Genomic DNA, 25,727 nt, shown 5'->3' with positions numbered 1-25,727 from the left:
TTTGGGAGAGTTAAGGCTTCTTTATGGAACCCTTTTGGCAGTGCTTTTTAAATGTATGTTTACCTGCATTTTGTCGAGACGGTTTATTCTGCTTTTTGTCAAATCTGGATGATGGGTCACAGAAACATAAAAAATCTGGAAAAGGGCTGAAAACTTTGAAGAGGTTCCCTGGATCTGTTCATCTTTCACACATTTTGATTACCTCTGCAGCAGAGGGACCAAAAATTAAAACTTAAACCAAAGGACAATGTAAAAAAATGTTTCTATTATGTGGGAGGTTCTGGGATTGCAGTCAAGCAAACCTCCTCAAAACACTACCAGTGGCTATAGCCCTGGAAGAAATAACAGCCATACACACTTTAAACAATGACTACTGAACTGTGCAACAGAAGAAACCAAATTAGATTTTTCCTCTCAAACTGCAGATAAACATTCCTCACACTTTCACAATTAGAACATATTAGCCTGATCATTCAAAATTCTGAGCTACAGAAGTATATGCTTTTCTCTCCATACCTTCCAATAATCTTGCCATCCTTATCAGGAAGAGCAGGATTGTAATTAGTGTTTAGCAAAAAGTGGGATCAACTGAAGCTATAGCTGCTGGATCAGGATTGGGAATAGTGCATAAAAATTACAAACAGGCTGACTAAACTTGTACAGCCTGCCTTTTTTTTTTTTTTTTTTTTTATGAGCAGCTGGCTGGCTATCAGGAAAACTTCAGGCAGTGACAATGCACATCCCCTAAAGCAGAGGAGACGAGAACTATGGCTGCAGGGGTCAGGGAATTGCTTCTGTGACTACTGATAGTATTTTCTGAAGGACTGAGAAGCCTCATTGGCTCTCCCTCTGAAAACCCTGGCACAATCTAGCAATACTCTAAGAGAAACCCTACAGGAAGAATCAGCAACTGAACTCTCAAACGAGTCTAAAACAGAAATCTGAAGATAAAACCCTATTTTCTTTTCCTTCATCTTCCTGTTCAGATTCAGAATTTTGAATCTCTTCAGGAAGAGGTATCCCTCTTTCTTTCATAAGAAACAAGAAGTTATGTACTCACCATAACGTTCGATGTATGTAGTCCATCTCGCCTCACATTCTTACCCGTGGGTTCGGAGCCGAATATCGGCTCCGACTCGGCCGATTTTTCTAGCTCAAAGTCTTTCATTGGCTGGGCTAAGCAGGTATCCCATGGTGCACTGCTCCATATCCCCAGATCTAGTTTGCTGCGAAACTCATTTGTACTCCATGCACACATCACATCCAGATAAAGAATAAGCTAAGCAAGGGAACTCTGCATATAAACAACCTAACCTCCAAATCCTCCAGGAAGGGGGAAGGTGGGAGGGTAAATAAGAATGTGAGGAGAGATGGACTACATATATCGAACGTTATGGTGAGTACATAACTTCTTGATGTTATGTAGTCCTATCTTGCCTACATTCTTACCCATGGGACAGCGTCCCTAGCACCTACATCCTGGGTGGCTCATAGGAAAATACTCCTGAGAACTGTGGAGCCAAAGGAAGACCTGCCCTGGAAACCACGTCCAATTTGTAATGAGAAACAAATGTGGGAGAAGCCCAAGGAGCTGCAGCACATATATCATCCATCGATAATCTGGCTTGATAGGCTGTAGATGTGGAAACAGCCCGAGTAGAGTGAGCCTTGACCGGAAATGGCAGATCTTCACCTCCTGCTTGATAGACGAAAGAGATGCAACTAGATATCCATCTAGACAAAGTGACCTTGGAGACTGGGGACCCCATTTGGTTTTCCGAAAAAGAAACAAAGTTGGTCAGACTTCCAGATATCTTTTGTTCGGTATAGATAGAAGCGTAATTGTCTGTGTACATCCAACTGGTGAAATCTAAATTCTGCCTTGTTAGAAAAGTGAGGAAAAAACATAGGCAACTCAATGAATTGATTTAGATTAGACACGGAAGCCACTTTAGGAAGGAACGAAGGGTTTGGTCTCAGAGACCCTGTCCTTATGGAAGATTAAGTGTGGAAGCTTGATAGAGAGGGCTTAAATTTCTGAAACTCGCCTTGCTGAGGTGATTGCTGTTAAGAAGGCTGTTTTCCAGGTCAAGAATTTCAATTCGCAGGTAGCTGCAGGCTCGAAAGGTGGTACAGTAAGGGCTTGTAGAACAAAATTGAGATCCCAGGGCATGATTGGTTCGGACACCGTGGGACGGAGCAACAGAGCACCCTTCAGGAACGCCTTGCATAATCTATGCGCCATGAGACTAGGCTCATTCGCTACATGAAAATTAGAGATCGCTGCCAGTTGAACTTTGATGGTGGCTGATGCGGAACCCTGATGGAAAAGCATAGACAAAAACTCCAGGACTGAAGCGATTGGAGCTGTGTAAGGATCAATGCCTCTGGTATGTGCCCAGATATTTACTAGAATAAATCTTTCTAGTGGATGGTTTATGAGAGGACGATAATATATGAACCACTTCTGGTGAGAAATTATGAAGTCTAACTATGGAAGTGGAGTAGCCAGTCTGTCAACCGGAGGGTCATCAGGGAGGGGTGGAACTGTCCCATGTGTGTCAGTAAATCTGGTTGAGGGTCCAGAGTCCAAGGAGTGTCCACAATGAATTGCTGAAGAAAAGGGAACCAAACTTGGCAAGGCCAGTGTGGAGCAATCAGAATCATTCTGCTTCCCAAGAACTGCGCTTTCTGAATCACCTTCGACAGCAAAGGAAACGGAGGGAAAGCATAAAGCAGACCGGAGGGCCAATCGTGAACCAGAGCGCCCCTGGGTGACTCCCCCTGTGGGGGGATCAGCGTGAAGTACTTACTGCATTTTGCATTGAGGGGGCTGGCAAAAAGGTTGCAGCAAGGCTGACCCCATTTGCTAAGGATTCGCTCTGCAACCAGGCGATTCAGGGACCACTCGTAAGGCATCAGAATAGCTCTGCTTAGCCTGTCTGCAATCACGGTGGACTTCCCTCGAATGTGCATTGCCACCAGAAACCGTTGGGAAGTTACTGCCCAATGACACACTCACATGGCCTCTCTGCACAGAGGGTAAGACCTGGTTCCCCCTTGCTTGTTTAGATACCACACTACTGACATGTTGTCTGAGTGTATCGCAATCGTCCCTAGAGGAAGAACACTGAAGTGCCTGCAACGCAAGCAGCACTGCTCTCATCTCTAGGACGTTTATATGCTGATGTATCTCGTGCTCTTGCCACGTGCCTTGGACTGTCCTGCCAAGATAATGACCCACACCCCACCCAATCTGGGAGGCGTCCGTGGTCACCGTGGCAAACGGGATGGGTGGAACAAAGGGCCGTCCCCCGTCCAAATTGTTGGTGCACAGCCACCAACCGAGGTCCTGCTTGCATCTGTCTGTGAGCAAAATGGGGTGAGAAAGTGGAAGTCTTTGGAGAGGCCATTGAACAAAGAGGAGCCACTGGAGGATTCTCATGTGCAATCTTGCTAGAGGGACCAACATGGTTGTTGCTGCCATGGTCCCTAGGAGCTGGAGAACCCATCTTGCCTTCACTTGCCTCAGGGGCATCAGCATGTGTATCTGTTGTTGTAAGACTCTGATCCTTTCCTGCGGTAAAAATGCTCGCATTCAAATGGTGTCTAATTCTGCTCCTATAAAGGTGACACGCTGCGAGGGCAATAAAGCAGATTTTTCCCAATTTATTGTTATACCCAACTGGTGACAGAGTGATGGTAGCACCCCTGGTTTGAACTAGTAGATGCCTGGTGGGGGCGTTAAGGAGCCAGTCGTCCAGATACGGAAACACTTGGAATCCCTGACGTCTCAAGTGAGCAGTTACTGCCACCATACACTTGGTGTGCACACTGGGGGTTGTGGTGAGACCAAAGGGCAGGGCTCGAAACTGGAAATGACTGGCTTCCAGCCGGAAGCGTAGGTGACTCCTGGATACCCTGTCCATTTTCACATGGTAGTAAGCATCCTTGAGGACGATGGAGCACATCCATACCTCCTCTCCCAACAATGGGAGAATCAATTGTAGTGTGACCATATGGAACTTGGACTTGTGTACATAATTGTTCAGTTGGCTGAAATCTAATATGGGTCTCGGGTCCCCCTGTTCTTTTCGGCACCAAAAAGAATCCTAAGTCCCTAATCCGATTTGGTCTGAGGGGACATGCTGGATGGCTCCTTTTTCTAGCAGCTTTGAGACCTCTGAGGCTGCTTGATCCCTTTGACTGGGTGGAATGTCTGGCATTTTTCTGATTGACGGGGGGGTCTGATTTAAATGGAATGAGATAACCTCCGGAAATTATCCGTAATACCCATCGGTCCTGGGTAATGCTTTCCCAGGCTTCTGGATATAACGAAATTTGACCCCCGACTGGCTCCTGATAAGCACAGCCAGGCACTCCCTCAGGAACAAGAGTAGGGAGAGCCACGAAAGGAATCGTGGTCTCCCAAATTGTGAGGGCCCCCTCTGCCTCTGGGGCGACATCTCCCTGAACAACCTCACCCTCCCCTACACCTCTGGAGGGGGTTCACCCTGTGCGGCAGGAAAAAACCTCTGATTTCTTGAACCACCACACCCCCCCCCCCCACGCTGGACCTTGGGATAAGTCCTAGAAGGAAGGGAAAAACGGACCCCTATGGCAGACAGGGTCTTTCCCTCTTGCTCACAGCTGGTGAGGGTGTCTTTCACTTTGGTCCCAAACAAAGAAGAACCATCGAAGGGGGAGTCAGTGAAGAAAGACTTGAAGGCCTCCGCAAAGTGACACATGCGCAGCCAGGCTTGCCTTCCAAGGGTGACCCCTGTGCTTGCTGCCCTACTCGCTCCCTCGGCTGCATACGAAATGAGCCGCATGGATGCGTTAACAATGGAGTGGAGGGTAGAGACCTGGGCGTTAACCGTCTGAGCCACCACCTCAGGAACGTTACCCGCAAGAGTATCTCCTAACTCCTTGAGGAGATCTCTCTGGAGCAGAGTGAAGTGAGACAGGTAATTCAGCGACCGTAAAGTAAAAGCTGCCGACGAGAGGGTACACTTGCCATACTGATCCATGGTCCTAGACTCCTTGTTAGGAGGATGGACGGATGAAGAAGACTGCTACTTCCTTCTGAGTGGCTGCCACATGGCAACTACTGGGACTCCTTTAGACAAACTCTTTGCCCTTGGGGGCAGAAAGAAACTTGTTGGGACGCTGGGGCACAGGCTCCACAGAATCAGGGTTTTCCCCACATTCTTCGACAAATCAGATCAAGGAGTTCGAAGGGTGGAGACACCCAGGAGGTGAAGGGCTGAGCACCAAAAGCCTTAAGGAATACTGACTCCTCCTCGGAAGGGGCTTTGGACAGCCAGTCACCTCTTTGTTTCAGTATCTACAGGATATCAGAGAAGGAAACATCAGAGGATGACTTGGGGGACCCCTCCGATTCCTCAAGGTCAGTATCACATGTGAGAAACTCATCCTGGGAGTCTATGTGCTTCCTCTTGCACGTTTTCTTTCTGGGGGGATCCTCAGGCACGAACTCTGAGGGACCCTCAGAAATTTGGGGACCACTCGTGGGGGTATCCCTAGGCCCTGGTGCTCTGCTGTCCATGGATGGGTGGGGATCAGAAGCTCTCACCAGAGTGGTGGGGGACAGAGTGACCGATCCGCCTGATGTAGCTGACTATCTGGCCAGCGCGGTCTGCATAGCCTCGAAGGTCAGCACCCCCGAATCAGAGGAGCAACCAGCCTCCGAGGCCATGATGGGGGTCGGAGTTCCCCAAGCAGAGACACCAAGAGGGAGGCTCGGGACCGAAATAAGCCCCGAGATGTCCCCCTCGGGCCTGACCGAAGAATCCAGAGTCCCGAACCCACAGGACTGAGCCGATGCCGGTACCGATGGAACCAAAAGGGGGGCATCGGTGCCAGCCTAGGAACATCACCCGGCACGGAACACTCCGGCTCCGAAGACAGAGATGCGCTCGGAGGAATGATCGAAGACTGGGTCGGGACGGGCTCCGGAGCAGACTGGGCCGGAGCAGATAATTTTGCCAAAACCGGTGACTGGAGGAGCCTCTGAACCACCCTATCAACATTCACATCCGAAAGGGTCCTGGAGGATTTGGAAGACATGGAGGGAGAATGGGATCTCCTCTCAGGAGAAACTGGTCTGAGACTGGGCGATCGGCTCCCAAGAGGTTCCAATAAAATTGGAGCTGACGCCGGTTCCGTCAACACAGACACTTCCTGCGGCACCGAGGACAGTGGAGCAGAGGAGTTCGATGCAGTTTTTGAGATTTTCTCCGGAGGCTCCGATGAAGCTGACTGAGCCAGAGATATCTTTGACTTGCCAGATTTTGATTTTCCACTGGAAGACTAATCCATAGCCTCTTCAAAAGAGGGTTTCAAGTGTCCCTTTAAGATTAGCTTATTCTTTCTCTCTTGGAGAACTCTAGGACTGAACGCATGACAAAAACTGCAGGATTCCTGCAGATGGATGGCTCCCAAGCAAGAGACACAAATGGAATGCCAGTCGGTAATGGACATTTTGTACCCACATTTAGAGCACTTTTTGAAACCCGAAGGTTTGTGCTCCTTGGGATCTTTAGACATCTTCACTACTACGCCAAAAAGGCAAAAACCAAGTCTGAGAACACACAGGCGCTCAACACTACAAAACGCGGGAACGAACGCTAGACAGTGACCAAACACACACACTAAAGAGCAAATACAAACTCTCAACAAGGGATTGAAAACCACATGGAAAGGGAATAGCCCAAACCTCTAACTTAAACTGTCTAGACTGTACTCACACAGAAGGCAATATGAGGAGAACTAGGCCCTCTAACTGAAACGGACCTAGCCCGAGGGAACAGTCAGCGGGATACCACACAACAATCACATGATCACAACCTCAACAAAACTTAAACAAAACTTAGACAAATAGCTATGAAAATAGCTATTGATATGAATCAAAACTTTTAAGACAAGAAAAAGAGGGTACTTAGCCACAGCCAAGCGGGACCACGTCCGAGCTACACGAGCGGCAAATGAGATCTGGTGATATGGAGCAGTGCACCATGGGATACCTGCTTAGCCCAGCCAATGAAAGACTTCGAGCTAGAAAAATCAGCCAAGTCGGAGCTGATATTCGGCTCCGAAACGACGGGCAAGAATGTAGGCGAGATAGGACTACATAAACATATACTTTTCAAGAAGGATCATTAGCCTGAACTAAAAAGCATGTCTAAAAGCATGAAACATTTCTTTTCACACAGAAAAGTTAATTTCGCATGGTTTAGAGAATTACATAGTTGTAAAAATATCTTGCAAATGTGGAAGACTAAACGTACGGAGCAGTGTTTATGGCAGTAATATTAATGGCCAGGCATAAAGGTGTTTACATCAGTCTGTGTTCTTGGGTGCCAGCTCTAATTATGCTGAATTAGTGTAGTTAAGTAATTGTGTATTAGTTACGTAAATGCTGAACTGTTAATTTCTTCTTTTTTTTTTTTTTGGCTAGTCCTGTGTAGGAAATTCCACTCTCATTCCCAGTACAGACATGTCCATGATTACTGTGGCAGTAAGGGATGGTTGGGTAAATGCCGCCTCCACAGACAGGTTAAATCCATCCATCATAAACAAGCTCCTGAAGCAGACTTTTGAAAGCTTTATCAAGTGACTCACAGGCTAAAGTGACTGATCCCATTGATTTCAAAACATCCACTATATTATTCACATGTTTAATCAAGCAAAGAGAATCACCTTGTAGGACAGCAATCAGACCTACCACCTTGAGAACGGTTTGCTGCTGATGGTCAGATTATGCAAAAGGTTAGAGATGTGTTTATGGAGGAAATTCTTTCCAGATAATCTTGCTCCCAACTGTATCCAATGGGCATCCAATAAAAATTAGGGTACGTGATGATTCCATGTGGTATTTGGCCACAGTGACAGACGCATCTAGATTAACTACTGGTCTTCCTAATAGAAACCGCTTCATAGTTGGTTCTGCAAGCAGCCAGTTGTCTAGGTACTGAAAAATTTTAAGCCAAGTAACTGTATACGAGTCACAACAGGAGCCATGCACTTGGTGAAATAATAAAGTCTGGTCTCACCTGGAAGCATAGTATTCCCTAGATCTTGGCTATTTGTGTGTGTGCAATTAGCCATCTCAGTCGTCCACAAAGTGGACTGAATTTCCTGCTTTCAAGCATCGAAATATGGACTGCATGCACCATGTCCATCCAGAACTGTTTTTTTTTTTCACAAACTGGTTTAGCCGACTTAGGTCCTTTGTTTTCTGTACACCAAGAAGAATCTGGAGTAAAACCCAGGACACCCCCCCCCCAAATCTGGTGATTGGGACCTCTCGAATGTTTTTTCTTTTTTTTTTTGAAAGAACTCAACTTTCCTCATGGCTGCTGCAGGCTGTAATTATTGGGGGTGTAAGGGCATGTTTTAGGGCATTTTTAAAAAGGGAATAAAGCAACATCTGTAAATTTCCTTCATCCATTTGTCAGACGTGATGGCCAACCACTCTAGCAAGTGGAGGAAAAGGTGTCCCCGACTACCTCCACTGCAGGTCAGTAAACCTTTCAGGGATCATACATACTAGGGGGATCTTATGAGGATCTAAAGCCCTGATGGTTAGGACCACCTTAGATAAGTGATTAGAATGAACTCTGCTCTGCCATAGAATTATTGCCATACTACTCCCTGTTTTGGAACTGTTAGAACTTATATAATCTTGCGTTTGTAGCGCCTTTCTGATTTATTTGTAAGATGCTTCTGCCTGAGGGGACTTGGGCAAAACTTACCCTGTGTCAAGACCTGTAGCTGGGGAGGTAGACTCGGAGGAAGAATGGGATGCTTCATCTTGCACCTCTTCTTTCTAGTGGGATAAGGAGGAGAGCCACTCAAACTCTCTGAGGTGGTGTCCCAGAGCTCAGCAATAACGGACTATGACAAAATCATCTGTGTTCCCACTGAATCCCAAAATGTCCAGCTTCAGCGATTTTAGTGCAGAATCAGTGGGGCCTGTAGAGATCTTAGGAAAGAACCAATCTCAATTCTCCTTTGCATTGATGGCTCATCTGCAGTATTTGGCACCGAGTGGATAAGCAAACATCTTTGAAAACAGACAGGCACTGATTGTTGGCACTGAAGGGACCAGGACCAAAATCAGCACACAGATTTTGGTGTAGAGAGAATGAAAGACTGCTGTGACACTAGCAATGACCCCAACATCAGGGTTGATATCGATAGTAAGCCCCTTGGCCCTAGCAGTTCACAGCATCAGGAGAGGTGGTGCCAAAGAAACCACAGATAATGGGTACTGGCATGGTACATTATGTGCGGACATCAATGGAGTACATTAAGGATCAATTCCACTGCTACTAGCACAGAAAAAGGGGCCAAAGAAGATAAAGTTGGATGGTTATGAATCTCAACCCACCCAGGTAAATGCATGGGTTCAGATGTCATGCTGTAGCTGGGCTGTCAAAGTCCAAAATCATTTTTTTGCCAATCTAAGGGAAACGGGCTCCTGTCGGGCCTGTGAGAGTGCAATGAAGATGCACCCAAAAATTTTCAGCAGCTCTTATTCAGTACAAAAGCTCTCTGCTCTTATACTTGGCATAGTGTCACAAGTACCAGATGACTCCTGACAGTGAGAGAAGACCTGTCCAGTGTTGATGAAGTTCCTGGTCAGGGAGGAGAAGCGGAGCTCCATGCCATGTTAAGCGGGGTCATCTTTTCCAGGTTATGCACAGCAGATTTTTCTGCCTGATGCTTCTCTTTTTCTCTCTGTTCTAAAGGACTTGGAAGATTTATCTGCATTGAAAGAAAGTCTTTTTTTTCACTTCACAAAGGCTTAGTCCTTTCAAATCAAACTCAGTGTGTTTAGAAAGTAATTTTTTTAGATGGGAAAGTGACTGTCCATATGAGCCATCAGCAGACATACCATGCAAAGGTCATGGGGGTCTTGGAGAGAAATCTCATGCCCACACTTTTGAACATTTCTTGAAACTGATCTTGGCTTCACTTTCCATGACATGGGCCCAACACCAACATCCATTAACACACAACTGTTGCCAATAATACAAAAATAAAAAAGTCAATCTTGTTTTCAATTATATTTTCCTTTTCGTAACGGATGCTTTGAGAAGAACCTTAGATTGATGAGGGATGGGGAGGAAATGATGAGGATAGGATTGGGTCACAGATAAAGAGAAGTAGAAAAGGGTTACAGCAGCCTAAAAGGTAATCTAATTACTTGTATCTTAAGTATCAAACAAAAGTAATCTACATATCTATATGAAAAAAAGGCAAATAACTCCTACGGGTTGAGCTCAATGGTCAATACCACTGAGTCAATGGGTGCAACAAGATCTGGAGACTGCTCTTTGGTTCAGGGAAGAAGTTAAAGCCTGTGAGGTGATTCATCATCATGCAACCTGTTGCCAAAGCAATCAGTCCAACTGTACAAGTGCCTGGACAGAAGTCATGAATATTGAAGTTACCAGTTATTTCAGCCCTTCTTCCCCTTACCTGGTACAGCAGTTGGTGACAATGGCCCACTCCGAGACTGAGTAACACTGGCAGGAGACCCAACAGGGGAAGGAGAAGGTCCACGAATGCCTGGAAGGTGAGGGGAGGTATGGGGAGAAAATGGAGACTGTGCCGAATTACTCTGCTCTCCCTGGCTGCTAGAGATTCCTGAAGTGCTCACTCCTGGACTCAGTGCTCCTTCAGCTCCCATGGGCAAATCATCAATGGAACCAGAAAGATCCTGAAAAACAAGTTGAAAGATTTAGCGTAAACACATCCGACAGAACAAACAAGAACAAAGTAGTATCACTACATAAGTGACAATGAATAGCCAGATTCAACATAAATTTACTGCTTTATTTCTTACACAAAATTAGACATTTTGAGTGTGCTTTCAGATGGTTACAGGGAAAGAGCAAGACCCATACTACAGTTCAGCATCAGTGCAAAGTAACACTCAGAACTGAAAAATATATCTTAAACTGACCTTCTATACAAAAACAGAAGTGAAGACAGCATGTGCCAGACAAAGTAGCTATTTTAGAGGAATTGCTGACACTTGACAAAATGTAAATATTAAATAAAAGCTTTAAAAATCAAAAGATACATGGATTACTTAAATTGCATTATACCACCACAGTAACTCTCCCATGAATGTGAAATTAAGCAAAGTATCAAACACGACAATAATAAAGTACCAGGCAAGGAAGGAAACCTATTTTATTGATTAAACACAGGAGAAAGAATGAGACCAGATAGCAATGGTTACTCTAATCATACTGTTTTGAGTCAAGTTAAGAGCTCCAGTACTTAGTTTTTCAAAACATTTCCTTACTCTAAAACCAGCTGCAATGGTTTTAATAGCAGCCACCTGAAATATGAAAAAGCACAGCAAATGGGGAATAGGCTTAAAAAAACTTATGTAAGACAGACTTCACAGTGTGACATCACGAGCCTTTATATTACAATTTTCCACACCCGCTCCTCTAACTTAGCATTTAATAAAAGCAGGTTAATAAAATGAACCACTTCCAACATTTCTTCCAAAAAAAATTCAGTTAATCTCTCACCGGTAAACTGGAAGGTCGTGCCTGCATGCTGAGACTCATATCTTCCTGCCCTGCTTTGCCAGACGGCATGGGAGTAGTTGGTGGTGGTGGTGAACTAAATGAGTCCTGAGACAATTCCTGCTGCAGAACAAAATAGGGAAAGTAAAACTGTTGTTTTTTAGTTATTTCAATAACAATTCCAGTATGTGCCAGAATGCCTTCAGCTTGTGCACTACCTTCACCTTGCTTAAATCCCCCATACTCAACAAATTTTGCGATTCTAATGCTCTCAGAAATATAAGCAATAATTCATATACTAACACCAAGGCTGAAGTGGGAGTATTTAACCAGGCAAAATATTTCTGACCAGTGCCACCATCAATTTACTACCATGTGAGGTAGTCACCATCAGTTGATATCCAAAAGAACCATGTGGGCACTTTCTTCTAATTCAATGTCTTAAGCTCCCTCCCTTTAAAAAAAAATTCTCAAGCTTTGAAGCCCAGAGGATCATGCCATCAACTGAGTTGAGAACTGTGTGCACCGACTCTTTACATTTATCTAGGGATGCTTCTTCTAAAACATTTTCTACAGTACAGCAGTATCAGACATCACGGCAAACTAATACCAAAACAAAATTCCGATCCTAGCAGACATGGGGAGATTCTGTTCTCTACTTCAATATCCTCGTGTTAAATATTGCATAATGGAAACAACTAGGCTTACTTAGACCCTAGACAAAACATGTCTGCAGTGAAAATCTTGTATGCAGCAATTTGATTCCAACAATCAACACAATTTTTAACCTTTTCTACAAAGTCTGACATTTGGTCATGACAATCTGAGACAGGCTTGGAAGCTTAAATGATGTGCTTACCTGAGCTCTGGAAGCCAGGTCACATCAACAGACCAATAACCAAACACATTCGACTTTGAGCAGTCCTGAGCAAAAAAAAGTGAAGATTGCACAGGCAGATTATCCCTCTTACACCACCAATATCCTGTGTGTGTGTGTGTGTGTGTGTGTGTGGGGGGGGGGGGGTATCTTCATGGTCAGCAAGTGAAATAGTGGAAAGCTCCAAGTCACACCTGTCATCAGGCATTCTGTGGTACGAGTTCCCAGGTGTTCTTACTTCAATAGTAATTTACACTACTAGCATCAGCCAAGTCCTCAAAATTGAGATTAACAGGAACCTTGCTCCAGAGATCAAAGATAGTGAAACTGTGGCTGCCATGGAACTAAGTTACCACCTATCAAACAAAAATGAAAGTATACAGAATAGACTGTCGCAATTGCACTCTTGTTTACGGTAAATACCACTGCAAGAGGCAAAGGAAACTGCCACAGAGAAACTGAAATGTCCCCCTAAAGGCAAGACTCCTGTTAAAACTACAACACACCTACAGACACTACTTGCAGCAACTAAAATTAAGCAGAAGGCTGCATGAAACCCCAACTTAAGCATTACAAAATCAAGGAAAGCAGTGGAGTACCTTATGGTCTAAAACACAGTCGAAACAAAACTGAGGGGTGATGCTGGGATTTGAGAAAAACTGACAGTACCCAAATCAGATGCGATGTGAAGTGAAACACAGCATCACAATGATAATGCAAGTAAAAGAAAAAACATGAAAAAAAACGCAAATAACCTAGTACAACAAAAGATGTGGATCCCATACAAGTCACCTCCAAAAAGTGAGGCATTGTCGTAACTATGCCCAGTGTCGAAGGGTCTGCTCCCAGTCCTCTCCTCAAAATCTTCACATATAGTGAAAACAGAATGGAGCTCTCAGTCAACACATCTAGATCGACAGGCGGCAAAGATCAGAGGTAATTCTGACAGGAAGGAATTGTGGGCAAGGGAGGAGTCAGAACTCTCTGATCCAATACTAGGGTATGAGGCACCAGAGGTTGGATCAGACAACCCACATGTTGAACCAGATGAAAATAAACACCTGACCATTATCTAAATACTCGAAAGAGCAGAGTCCCAGAATCTAACATTAGTGATAGAAGAGGTAAAATGAGGAGTAATTAGACTGATGCAACGGCTTTCAGATCAGACCAATCAAGAAATGCTCCAGATAGAGTTTTATCCCCACTGGGTCGACCTCAAAACCAAGCTCCTCACAACAGGCATCAACATAAAAATGCATCAACATGGAACTTCAAGGATGGAGGAAGACCCTTAGAACAGATTAAAGTTATCAACCCCTGAGGCTTGCGGTTCATGCCAATGACTAACCAAAGCAAGCAATTATCAGTTCCTGCATTACCAAAGCTGAACACCTGAAAGTTCAAGGCTGGCTACAAAACAGAACTAAAGTAAGCCCATACAGTTATCAACACTGAAGTCCAGACATTAAAATCAGTGCCAAGGAACAGCTCCAGAAGAGTTAAGGTCAAAATTATGGTGAAAGCAGAGAACTTCGACCAAATAGTTGAAGATCAAAAGAAAAATGGAGACCAGCGATTTACTTGATTTGGCAGACTAAGTTGCTGACCTCTCCTGAGGTCCTAAGTTCTGCCTAGAACCAGGGCTAACATCAACACGGAGACCAACCTCAATGTTAAACGCAAAATCGGGACTAGCACCGACATGGATGTCGACCCAGATGTCAGATATAGAATCAGGGCCAAATTTGACAGAGACAGACCACTACATTTGAGTCAGAACTGGGGCTGATTTTGATATAAGGTTTGACCTTGACAGAGACTATCTTGGAAAAGTAACAGTGGACACAGAATTAGCCTATACATTTAGTGAGTTATAACTACAGGTGATGTGATGGTACTACAAGCAGATACTGAACAGGAATTTCAGCAACTGACAGGGGAATTAAATGCAAAACTAAAGGAACATGGGATTAAACAAGGGCCTATACAAAGCAGTGGTCATGGCAGAGAATGAAGGAACTTAGTTTTAAGCCTCAGAGAGGAGGAGAAATAGTGACCATGTTAACATTTTCAGAATTTTCAGGATGACTTTCTGAATTAGTGTGAAAGAAGGGAAGGTGTAAAGGTACATTCCCATCCAAGAAAAGGAGAATGTGCCCACTTTCCAAGCCTGTGGATGTGGATCCCTTGTGCAGAAGTTGGGCATCTGCTTGTTCTGGTGGGGAGGCAAAGAGATCTGCTTGTGGAATACCCCACCCGTGTATCAGGTCCAAGACGACCTGTCTCTGAAGCATCCATTCATGAGAGGGAGCAGAGGTTTTGCCGAGTTTGTCTACCATAACATTCTCTGTTGAGGAGTTATACACTGCTAGCAGCTGAACCTGGAGGGAAGTTGCCAAGTTCCAAATCCGGATGGCCAGGCTGCATAGGGGTAGGAACTGGTCCCCCTTGCTTGCTTATGTACCACAGGACAGTCATATTGTCTGTGATTACTTTCAGGGTTCCTGGCAGGATAGTGGGTTTGAAAGTTAGGAGGACTAGTAGCAATGCCCTCATTTCCTTGATGTGGCCCCTTTTGCCTTTGAGTGGACCACTTGCCTTGAACTGAGAATTGTTGGTTTGTTAAGAGCACTGCACCCCACCCCAGGTCTAACGCATCTGTGGAAACCTGTTGTTGTGGGGCTGGAAGTTGAAGGTGAGTTCCTAGCTTGAGTTGCAGTGCTGAGAGCCACCACTGGATTTCCTTTTTTATGCACAGGAGCAGTGGAAGAGGAGAGTCCATGGGCTGGGAATGTTAGCTCCATAGGTTTTTCAAGACGCACTGGATTTTGCATATGTGCAGTCTTGCCAGAGAATATGGGTATGAGGGATGCCATGTGGCCTAGCATTCTCAGGAATTCCAGAGCTGTCAAGGAGTGGGTAAAGATCTGAATGGTATATGCAAAGGTCCTTGATCCTTTGGTCTGGGATGAAGGCTTTCATGCAGTCTGTTCTGATCCTGCATCCCATGAAAACCAAATCTTGTGAGGGGGCCAGGTGTCATTTTTCTAGATTTAGGGTGAACCCTAATTGAGTTAGGGTGGAAGACACCTGTTGCAGATGAAGTAGAAGAACTTGATAGTCTTGATGAAGGATGAGCAGGTCGTCTAGGTATGGGTATATCTGTATACCCTAGGTCCTGCAGCGAGCAATGAAGGAGGCTACACACTTTGTAAACACTCAAGGAGCAGTGGAGAGACCAAAAGGAAAGGCACACAATTGAAAATGACAGGAGCCTATTGCAAATCTGAGAAAGTTCCTATAATTTGGATGGATAGTAATGTGGAGATAGGCATCCTTCAGGTCCAGGTCTACCATGAATGCCTGGGGGGGGATAAGTGGTAAGAGGAGGGGTAAGGTGATCATTTTGAAGCTGGGAACGTGGAGGAAGAGGATGTTCTTCATGTTTCACTGTTGCAGTCATTACATTTGGGTAATCCTGCTGGCAGGTTGCCCTCAGTCTGCCTGAATTCCAAAGTCCTGGGTCCTGCGTCGGCTGCTGTCACCCCTTCCCTGACGTCAGGCCGTCAGGGGTACAAAAGATGTGGCCGATGCCATTTTCTTTAGACTTTCTTGCCGCGCGATGCCCGAAGCAGAAGCAATGCGCAAGTGCCAGTCAGCAGACTCCTGAGATTTTCGTGTTAGAGTTTCAGATCCAAAGTCTTCAATAAAGCTAAGTACCCCCCCTTGGGGAAACTTTTTTCTTGCTCCAGACCGATGTCAGAAAAAGTAAATTGTATTTGTTGTGGAAAGCAAATACCTCATAAGGACTTTCATTCTTACTGTATTCCTTGCCAAGGCCCTGATCACGTTTCTGGTTGTCAGTTTTGTGCTAGATTTAACCAATGCACTATTAAGAGTCAGTATTATTTTGCTTTAAACTATTTTGGACGCCGGTTTAATTATCCAGAAATTTTGTCGGATAGCCATCCAACTACCGGAGTTCACAAAAAACGCAAAGAAAAGGAGAGAGACAACAGAGGCCCAAAACCGATGACAAAGCTTCTTCTAAACCAGTCGCCGGTTCGCTAGTTCTCAGTGAGGAGCTTTCGCAGCCCTTGACGCCCGCTACTTTAGAGTCGCAGGCCACTACCAACTCCCACGTGGAGTCGGCCACGCCGCTGAAAACTCAAGGTATTGGAGCCTTGGATACTATTCCTTCAGATGGGTTCGGAGCCGCTGAGCAGGCACCGGCTTCTGAGGGTGTATTCAGACCTAAACATCTCTACATCAAACCTACTTCAGCTTCAAAGACAAAGGCTAAAGCTCTTTCTAAAGCAAAGCAACAAACTCAAGAGCCACGTGGACAGGCCTCTATGCCCAAAAAACAGATGCTCAAAATGGTCGAAGACTTGATTACCTTGATAAGGGGTTCCCATCCCCCTCCTGATCAGAGGCCTAGGCAAGAGACTATGAATCTTCAGATCAGGTTTCTATTTCTTCTGATTCCTCTTCTGAACAGGAATATAGGTCTAGGATTGGCCTCAAAGGTCAGTCTTTTCTCGGAACAATAAACATTCTGGAGTAAAAGCCTGTGTTTCTTTTTGGGGTAGGCACCTGTTCTATGGTGCCCCGAGTTAGGAGCTGCTGAACGATGGCTGGGAAAGTGGATTTGGTCTCTTGGAGGCTGAGGGATACCTTGATAAGGTGGGAGCAGCCACCAGGTCAGGAAATATCCTCTCAATGATGGAGAGGACCCACTGTTCTGTTATTCTCCGCCAGGAGGGTAGGGAGAGGGTGAGTCGAAGGGATAATGGCGTTTCTGGATGCAGCCGGGGTCAGTCACAGTGGAGGTGGTCTGGATTGGTCAGACTCTGTAAAGATGTAGCGAAGGAGTTGGGAAACCTAGGAGTAGAGCTTTTGCTGGACTGTCTACGTCCTTTAGATGGAGGGGCTGAGCGAAAGGACGGTCTTCAAACAAAGGAGGGCTTCTGTGGGTAATTCCTGTGGTATCTAAGAATAGGGGATACCGGAAGATGTTTGAGATTCTGTAATTAATTTCCCTTTTCTTGAAAGGATTTAATGAGCTTAGCAGAAACCTGTCCAAAGAGGGCCTTATTGTCCAAGGGTGCATATAGTAATTTAGTCTGAACATCCATAGGGAGAGGTTGAAGTCTAACCCAGGAATATTGCCCTAGTACTGATCCTGAAGCAGCAGATTTAGATGAGGCTTCCACAGCATCGTAACTGCACTTAATGGAGTGCCTAGTCACTTGGGATGCTATGGGAAGCAGGGAATTAACTTGCGCTTTTACAGGGGAGTCCTGTACCTCAGACAGAAGGGTAGAGGGCTTTGGAAATGTTATCCAAAACATACCTGGCCATGTCTGTTTGGTAGTTCAAGGCCCTTATGGCTAGACTACAGGCGGTATATACCTTTTTCTCCAGTCTGTCCATAAATTTGCTGTCTTTATCCGTTGGGTAAAGGTCAGTGGAGGGAAACTGCCTTGAAGGTTTATCTGCAGAGACAGCTATAACAGCTGGATCTGCTGGTGGATTTCTAAAGAGAAACTGGGTGTCCTGGGGGACCTTATAGGAACAGTCTTGTCATTTAGATGCTGGAAGTTGAGAGTCAGGAGACTGAGAAGCATCCTGAAATGCAGGTAGTAAGGGAGGGACAGCAGAAGGAGATGGTTGCTCCATTTGTAAGAGATCAGAGTATCTTTTCTTGGATTCAGATACTTCTGAAGCCTGCCACTTAAGATGTTCCCTCATGAGGGAGATAATGTCCCCCAAAGGTAAATTCTTCTCCTGTGGATTCAGGAGAAATGGAATCCTCCTCCTCTTGGGAAATGAAATCCTTAGTGGAGTCTATTTGGTTTTCATAAGAGGATCCCTCAGAAGAAGAGTAATCTTCCTCAGATACTTGAAAAGGTGGCTGAGGTGAGAGTAGGGGGAAGCTGTTTTGTCTGCAAGGCCTAAAAAAAGCCTTAGAGAGAATTTGTGAGAACACTTCCCAACCACCAGTTGAGGTTCAGGGTGCTTAGTTTTTTTTTTCTCTTCAAAGGAGTTGCCAGTGGAGAAAGCATAGAATTGGTCATCTGCTTAGTAGGAAAAAAAGGAGCAGGGCCTTCTGACTGTCAGTCGTGGTTCGCCTCCATCAGTTTCTGATCGCTGAATTGCCTCAGCGGATGTACAAGCGGTTTCAGTCATCCCAGCTTCCATTAAGTTTCCTGGGCCTGCTCTGGACACAGTCATCTGAGCTGATTCTGGCCTTTCAAGCGCCTCTAGAACCTGCTCGGATGCCTGAGGCGCAACTTGGGGTTCAAGCCAGATTTTCTTGGCCTTCTTCCTTGGCGGCTCGTCAGATGGGCCTACTTCTCCTTCCATACAGAGTGCTAAGTGACGTAGCTTTTGGTTCTCTAAATACAACTTCAGTGCCGCCAAGCGGCTTTGTAGAGTTTTCGGGACAAAAGACTTGCAAATAGGACAGGACGTATGGTCGTGGGCCTCGCCTAAGCAAAATACACACTTCTGGTGCGTGTCCTTGTGAGGAATTTCTCTCAAGCACACTTCCCCTTTTTAGCTGACATGCGAGTCTAAACTGTAATCATAGTAAAGAAAAACCCCAACAGGCACTTATATGCATCAGTCTTGAACAGAATTCTATTCGGTTGCCTGAAAAAACGTGATCTGCTTGTGGAACTGGTACAGGAGTCACGACGTTCACTGCAGCAGAAAAATTCTGATGAGGGTACATTCAGACATCACTTTTATACAAAACGTCGGTTTATGGCCCTGGTAAGGGACGTCACACGGACACTCCTGTGAAAAAGACTTTGGTATACTGGCCAGACGGTGGTGCTGCAGGCAGCAACTCCCTACTGTTATGAATACTGCAGCATGAGAATAGGACATCTGGTGGTTAGGGATACTCAGGCTCAAACACTACCTTGGGTACAAGGAGCAACAGCCCAAGTTTGCTACCCATACCACCATTTCTGATTGAAGAAATTATAGCTCTCAACTGTATAAATTTTCACTTTATGTCTGGAATGTGTTTGGCTCATACTTTTGGTCTGTTCCTCTTAAAATATGGAGGTTCTCTGGTTCGATTTTTGGCTGAAGTGCCTTCTGTGTGGAGTCTGCGTGTCCTCCCTGTCTTTGTGTGGGTTTCCTCTAGGTGCTCCGGTTTCCTCCCACAATACAAAGATATTCATCTGAAGCACTTCTCCCCAGGCCTCTGCTGAAAATTACCTTTGTTCCAAGTCAAACTTTCCCAGTAAACAAATGTTAAAATCCATAAATTTTATTTTATTCAGGCAAATCAGTGAGAACTGAATTTACTAAATAATGAGCGCCATTTAAGTTTGTCTTCCTTCTTTCAGCTGATCCCGTTAGGGGTCGCCACAGCAGATCAACTGTTTCCATTTCTTCCTGTCCTCTGCATCCTGCTCTGTCACACCAACCACCTGCATGTTCTCTCTCAACACAATCATAAACCTTATCTTAGACCTTCCTCTTTTCCTGTTACCTAGTAGCTTCATCCTTAGCATCTTTTTCCCCAATATACTCTGCATCCCTCCTCAGCACATGTCCAAACCAACGTAATTTTGCGCCTCTGGCTTTGTCTCCAAACCTTCCAACCTGGGCTGACCCTCTAATATACTTATTCCTAATCCTGTCCCATCCGCGTCACACCCAGTGCAAATCTTATCTTCAACTCTGCCACGTCAAGTTCTGACTCCTGCCTTTGTCAATGCCACCATCTCCAACCCATATAACATAGCTGGTCCCACTACCCTCTTGAAGACCTTCCCTTTCACTCTTACTGGTACTAGTCTGTCACAAATCACTCCCGACACTCTTCTCCACCCACTCCCATCCTGCTTGTACTCTCTTCTTCACCTCTCTTCCACACTCACCATTACTCTTAACTGTTGATCCCAAGTATTTAAACTCATTCACCTTTGCCACCTCTATTCCCTGCATCCTCACCATTCCTCTGTTCTCCCTCTCACACACATTCTTAGTCCTGTTGACCTTCATTCCTCTTCTCTCTAGAGCATATCCCCACCTCTCCATGGTCTCCTCCACCTGTTCCCTACTCTCACTACATATTCACAATGTAATCTGCAAACATCATACTCAACGGAGACTCCTGTCTGATCTCGTCTGTCAACCTGTCCATCACAACTGCAAATAAGAAAGGGCTCAGAGCTGATCCTTGATGTAATCCCACGTTCACCTTAAACGCATCGGTCACTCCCACCGCAGACCTCACCGCTGTCACATTACCCTCGTACATATCCTGTACCACTCTTACATACTTCTCTGACACTCCAAACTTCCTCATACAATACCACAACTCCTCTCTAGGCACCCTGTCATTTGCTTTCTCTAAATCCACAAAGACACAATGCAACTCCTTCTGACCTTCTCTGTACTTCAACACTCTCAGAGCAAACATTGCATCTGTAGTGCTCTTTCCTAGCATGAAACCATACTGCTGATCACTAATCACCTCCCTTCTTAACCTCGCTTCCACTACTCTTTCCCATAACTTCATGCTGTGGCTGATCAATTTAATCCCTCTGTAGTTACTACAGCTCTGCACATCACCCTTATTCTTAAAAATCGGTACCAAAACACTTTCTCCATTCCTCAGGCATCCTCTCACTTTCCAAGATTTCATTAAACAATAGAGTTAAAAACTCCACTGCCATTTCACCTAAACACCTCCATGCTTCCACAGGTATGTCATCTGGACCAACAGCCTTTCTGTTCTTCATCCTCTTCTTAGCTATCCATACCTTCCTCCTTGCTAATCCACTGCACTTCATGATTCACTATCCCCACATCATCCAACCTTCTCTCCCTCTCATTCTCTTCATTCAGCAGCCCCCCAAAGTACTCTTTCCATCTGCTCAACACACACTCCTCGCTTGTGAGTACGTTTCCATCATTATCCTTTATCACCCTTACCTGCTGCACATCTTTACTAGCTCGGTCCCTCTGTCTAGCCAATTGGTACAGGTCCTTTTCTCCCTCCTTTGTGTCCAACCTTTTATGCAACTCTTCATACGCCTTATCCTTAGCCTTTGCCACCTCTCTCTTTGCTATGCACCTCCTCTTCTTACACTCGTCTACTTTCTTCCTCTCTGACAATCCCACTTCTTCACCAACCTCTTTCTCTGTATACTCTCCTGTACTTCATTCCACCACCAGGTTTCCTTGTCCTCCTTCCTCTGTCCAGATGTCACACCAAGCACCTTTCTAGCCATCGCTCTTACTAGCTCTGCTGTAGTTACTCAGCTATTCAGTAACTCTTCGTTGCCACCCAGTGCCAGTCAACTCTTCCTTGAACATCACCTCACAATTACCCTTTTTCAATTTCCACCATTTGATCCTTGGTGCTGCCCTCACACTCATCCTCCTCTTCTTGGTCACCAATGTCATCCTACAAACGACCATCCTATGCTGCCTAACTACACTTTCCCCTGCCACCACTTTACAGTCTCCATTCTCCTTCAGACTGGCCCTTCTACATGAGATATAATCCACCTGTGTGCATATTCCTCCACTCTTGCATATCACTCTATGCTCCTTCCAGACTTTTAAGAAACACATGGTAACATTTTATTCTAGCAACTTTAAGATTATACAAGCAATGTTTGAAGTGTGCCCCCGGTTTTGGGCCCTTGCACCCCCCCCCCAAATTTTTTTGCTTTTTCTGATTTCTTACGCTGCACAGTTCTTTAGGGAAAGAGAAGCTTAGTGCTGCTTATGCAAATTCTACTTGAATTATTAGTAGCACAACAGGTAGTATACTTGCTTTTGCTGAAGATGGCTGTGGGTTCTACTCCCACAGTCTATAGATGGATTGCTGATACTGTACTGTTATACTTTTAAAGGGGGGTGGACTCAGCAGTCCTGAGAAAGTCTTCCTTTGGCGGAGATACCTATTAACTATGAACCTGTTATCTGTTTGCCATCCATTCTCTATTGAAATATTACTAGCTTATTTTTTTAATGCAACATACGCAATTTATTCAATGGCATCAGGCCCTTTACTTGTAGCAGAAACAATGAAATATAAAGTTTTTTGCTAGCAGCAACCTAGTTATAAATCTCTAACATGGAATAAATATGACTTACTTCTGCAGAGATTGTGCATATTTACTGATACTGGTGGATTGTAGAAGTTTGCGTAGACATTTACGATGGAAATGTTCTGAACTTGGCAGTTTTGTCATTATTGGTTTGTGCATTTTGTTTCCTTGCTTACTGGAAAGATGTTCAAACAATAAATTTAAAATGCCCTCTAACAAGTGTGCTGTATTATACAAGGAATACAACTTAAAGTCGGGAAGGTGTATCAAAAAAAAAAAAAAAAATAAGAAGTTATGTACTCACCATAATGTTCCATGTTTGTCCAGTATCTCGCCTCCAGTCTTGCCACTTTGGGTTCGGAGCCAAAACCTAGGCTCCAACTTGGCCTATACAAAAGCTCAAGAGCATCTACTGGCTCGAGGCTGAAAACCTATCCCATAGTGCTTAGCGGCTATTCCCAGATCTCGTTTGAGAAGGAAGGTCCCCATGACATGTACAATATCCAAAAGGATATCTGAAAAAAACGGTCAAAAAATTAACAAAAGGCAAGAAGGGAATCCGAAATTATCTGCCAATTTGAGAAAAAAATTCCTCTAAATACTCCAAGAGGGGGATGGCTGGGAGGAACGCAAGACTGAATGCGAGATACAAGACAACAAACATGGAACGTTATGGTGAGTACATAACTTCTTTATGTTAGGTTGTCCCATTTAGCCTTCAGTCTTGCTACTTTGGGACAGCGTCCCCAGCACCTTTTTCTTGGGTGGCTCAAGAGAATAAAATCCTCAGGACAGTGGAATCGAAAGATGCCCTGCTCCGGGAGGCCACATCTACTTTGTAATGAGTAATAAAAGTATGAGGGTTAACCCATGTAGCAGCAGCACAAAGAGAATCTAGTGGAAGTCTGGATTGAAAGGCAATGGAGGTAGATACCACTCTAGTTGAATGCCCTTTGATTTTCCCTGGAGGTTCCTTGTTGTGGGAAACAGACATACGTGATGGTTTCAGTAAGCCATTTGGACAAAGTAACTTTTGAGACTGCCAAACCTTTTTTATTTTCTGAACAGGAGACAAACAATTGGTCTAACTGCCTACATTCTTTGGTTCTGTGTAAGTAAATAAGTACAGTTGTGTACACTTACCATAAATGCAGATGCTAGAGTGTATTCACTGTTGCAGTCATCACACTTGGGTTATCTGCCTGCAGGTAGTCCTCGGTCAGCCCGAATACCAGAGACTTAGCATTTCTGCATCGGATGCTGTCGCTCCAGGACTGACATCAGGTCGTCAGGGGTATAAAAACAGGCAGCAAATGCCATTACATCAGTTTTTCTTGCCCCCTAAATAGGGAGCCAAGTTATGGTGGGGAAAACACCACCAGTAAAATGTAAATACCAACACCCCTGAAAGGGGTAAGTAATCGCCACAGAGAGGAGAGAGAGGGGGGAGGGAGAGAGACAGATAAACCAGGGGGCTGGAGGGAGGGAAACCAGGACTACAACAGTGAATACACTCAAACATTTACATTTATGGTCAGTGAACACAAAGTACAGTTGTGTACACTTACCATAAATGTAGATGTTGAGTGTATTCACTGTTGCAGTCATTACATTTGCGTAATCTGCTGGCAGGTTGCCCTCAGTCAGCCTGAATAACAAAGTCTTTGGTCCTGCATCGGTTGCAGTCTCCTCTTCCACGGCAGATCGTCAAGGGTATAAAACATACAATAGACGCCATTTTATTCAGTTTTTCTTGCCCCAGATGGCAGGTGCCCCCCCCCCAAATGGGGAGCAAAAAAAAAATATATATATATATATATATATATATATATATATATATATATATAGTGAAGGAAAGGTATAGAAAGGGGGATGGCAGGTGGGTAACCTGGACTGCAACAGTGAATACACTCGAACATCTACTTTTAAGTGTACACAACTGTACTATGTTCGTGTTTCACCGTTGCAGTCATTACATTTGGGTAGAATCCCAAAGCTATGGATGGAACTAAACGGCATTAGGAGCGGCTATAAGGCCCGGCAGGACTGCAGTGGAAAAGCCTGCCCTGGATTTAGAGAAGAGGGGTAAATTATAATGCTTTGTGAAGGTATGAACAAAGCTCCAAGTAGCAGCTTCTAGAATGTCTTTGGTTGGAACCCCTCTGAGAAAAGCTGCTGAAATAGAGGCAGCCCTGGTGGAATGTGATCTGATCCCCTTGGGCACAGGTTTACCATGGTACAAATAGCAGAAAAGAATGCAGTGGCTTATCCACTTAGAAATAGTCTGCTTTGATATAGCCTTCCCCTCTGACCCTGCAGCAAATGCTACCAATAATTGCTCAGCTTTTCTTAGAGATTTGGTCCTGTTTAAATCTTAGTTGTTTGTGTATATCCAATGAATGCAGAATCCACTCCCCCTTCTGCGGATTTGAGTAAAATGTTTGCAGATAAATGGTCTTGGTTAAGAGCCACATTGGATACCACCTTAGGCATAAAAGGATTGGTCCTGAGGGACACTGTCTGGGTAAAATATAATAAAGGCTCCATTGCCATGAGGTCCTGTAGTTCTGAAACCCTTCTTGCTGAAGCGACTGCCAATAGAAAAGCTGTTTTCCAAGACAGAAATTTTATTTCAGCAGTAGCTGCTGGTTCAAAAGGAGACAGGGTGAGCTTTTCCAGCACAAAATTGAGGTCCCATGCCGATGTTGGTGATCTTCTGGGAGACCTCAAATTTTTGGCCCCTCTAAGATACTGTTTAAGCAGAGGAGGGAGGCTCTATGTTGTAACAACCCGAGATGGCAGACTTATGGATTTTTACTGAAGAAACAGGTAGGCCCTTGTCAAGCATCTCAGTCAAATATTGTAAAATCTGAGGAATATTGGGCTTTGTGTCTATTCCTTGTGCTTGGTTCCAAGCACAGAATCTCTTCCATTTATCAGCATAAGATTTTCTAGTACTAGGCCTTCTGGCTTCCAAAATGACATCCATCACAGATTTACTGAGGTGTGGTATTTGAATAATTAGTTGATTAGCCACGCTGCAAGATTAAGAGTTTGGAGCAGAGTGTGCAGAATTTGATAGTTCTGCTGAGACAGTAGATGAGGTATTTGAGGCAAGTACCATGGAGGAAGTTGAGACATTCCTTAGAAGTGGGTACCAGTGCTGGCGAGGCCAGTCCG

At 44.8% G+C, this 25,727-nt stretch overlaps 1 protein-coding gene across 2 annotated transcripts in view; it reads right to left on the bottom strand.

The window, feature by feature from the left end:
- Nucleotides 1-25,727, bottom strand: part of ARID1A (AT-rich interaction domain 1A) — a 3,912,194-nt gene that overhangs the window by 2,693,934 nt on the left and 1,192,533 nt on the right. The window contains exons 4-5 of one of the 2 annotated variants that reach the window (XM_044084256.1): nucleotides 11,580-11,699; nucleotides 10,510-10,750 (exon numbers count right to left, since the gene is read on the bottom strand). In XM_044084256.1, the coding sequence (XP_043940191.1) occupies nucleotides 10,510-10,750; nucleotides 11,580-11,699 (361 nt within the window). The remainder of the gene's footprint in view (nucleotides 1-10,509; nucleotides 10,751-11,579; nucleotides 11,700-25,727) is intronic. The other variant, XM_044084266.1, reaches the window with a different exon arrangement.

This window comes from Protopterus annectens, chromosome 1.part1 (assembly GCF_019279795.1).
Source record: "Protopterus annectens isolate FY-2018-M chromosome 1.part1, PAN1.0, whole genome shotgun sequence".
Lineage (NCBI taxonomy): Eukaryota > Metazoa > Chordata > Ceratodontiformes > Protopteridae > Protopterus > Protopterus annectens.
This window is presented reverse-complemented; position numbering and strand designations above follow the sequence as displayed.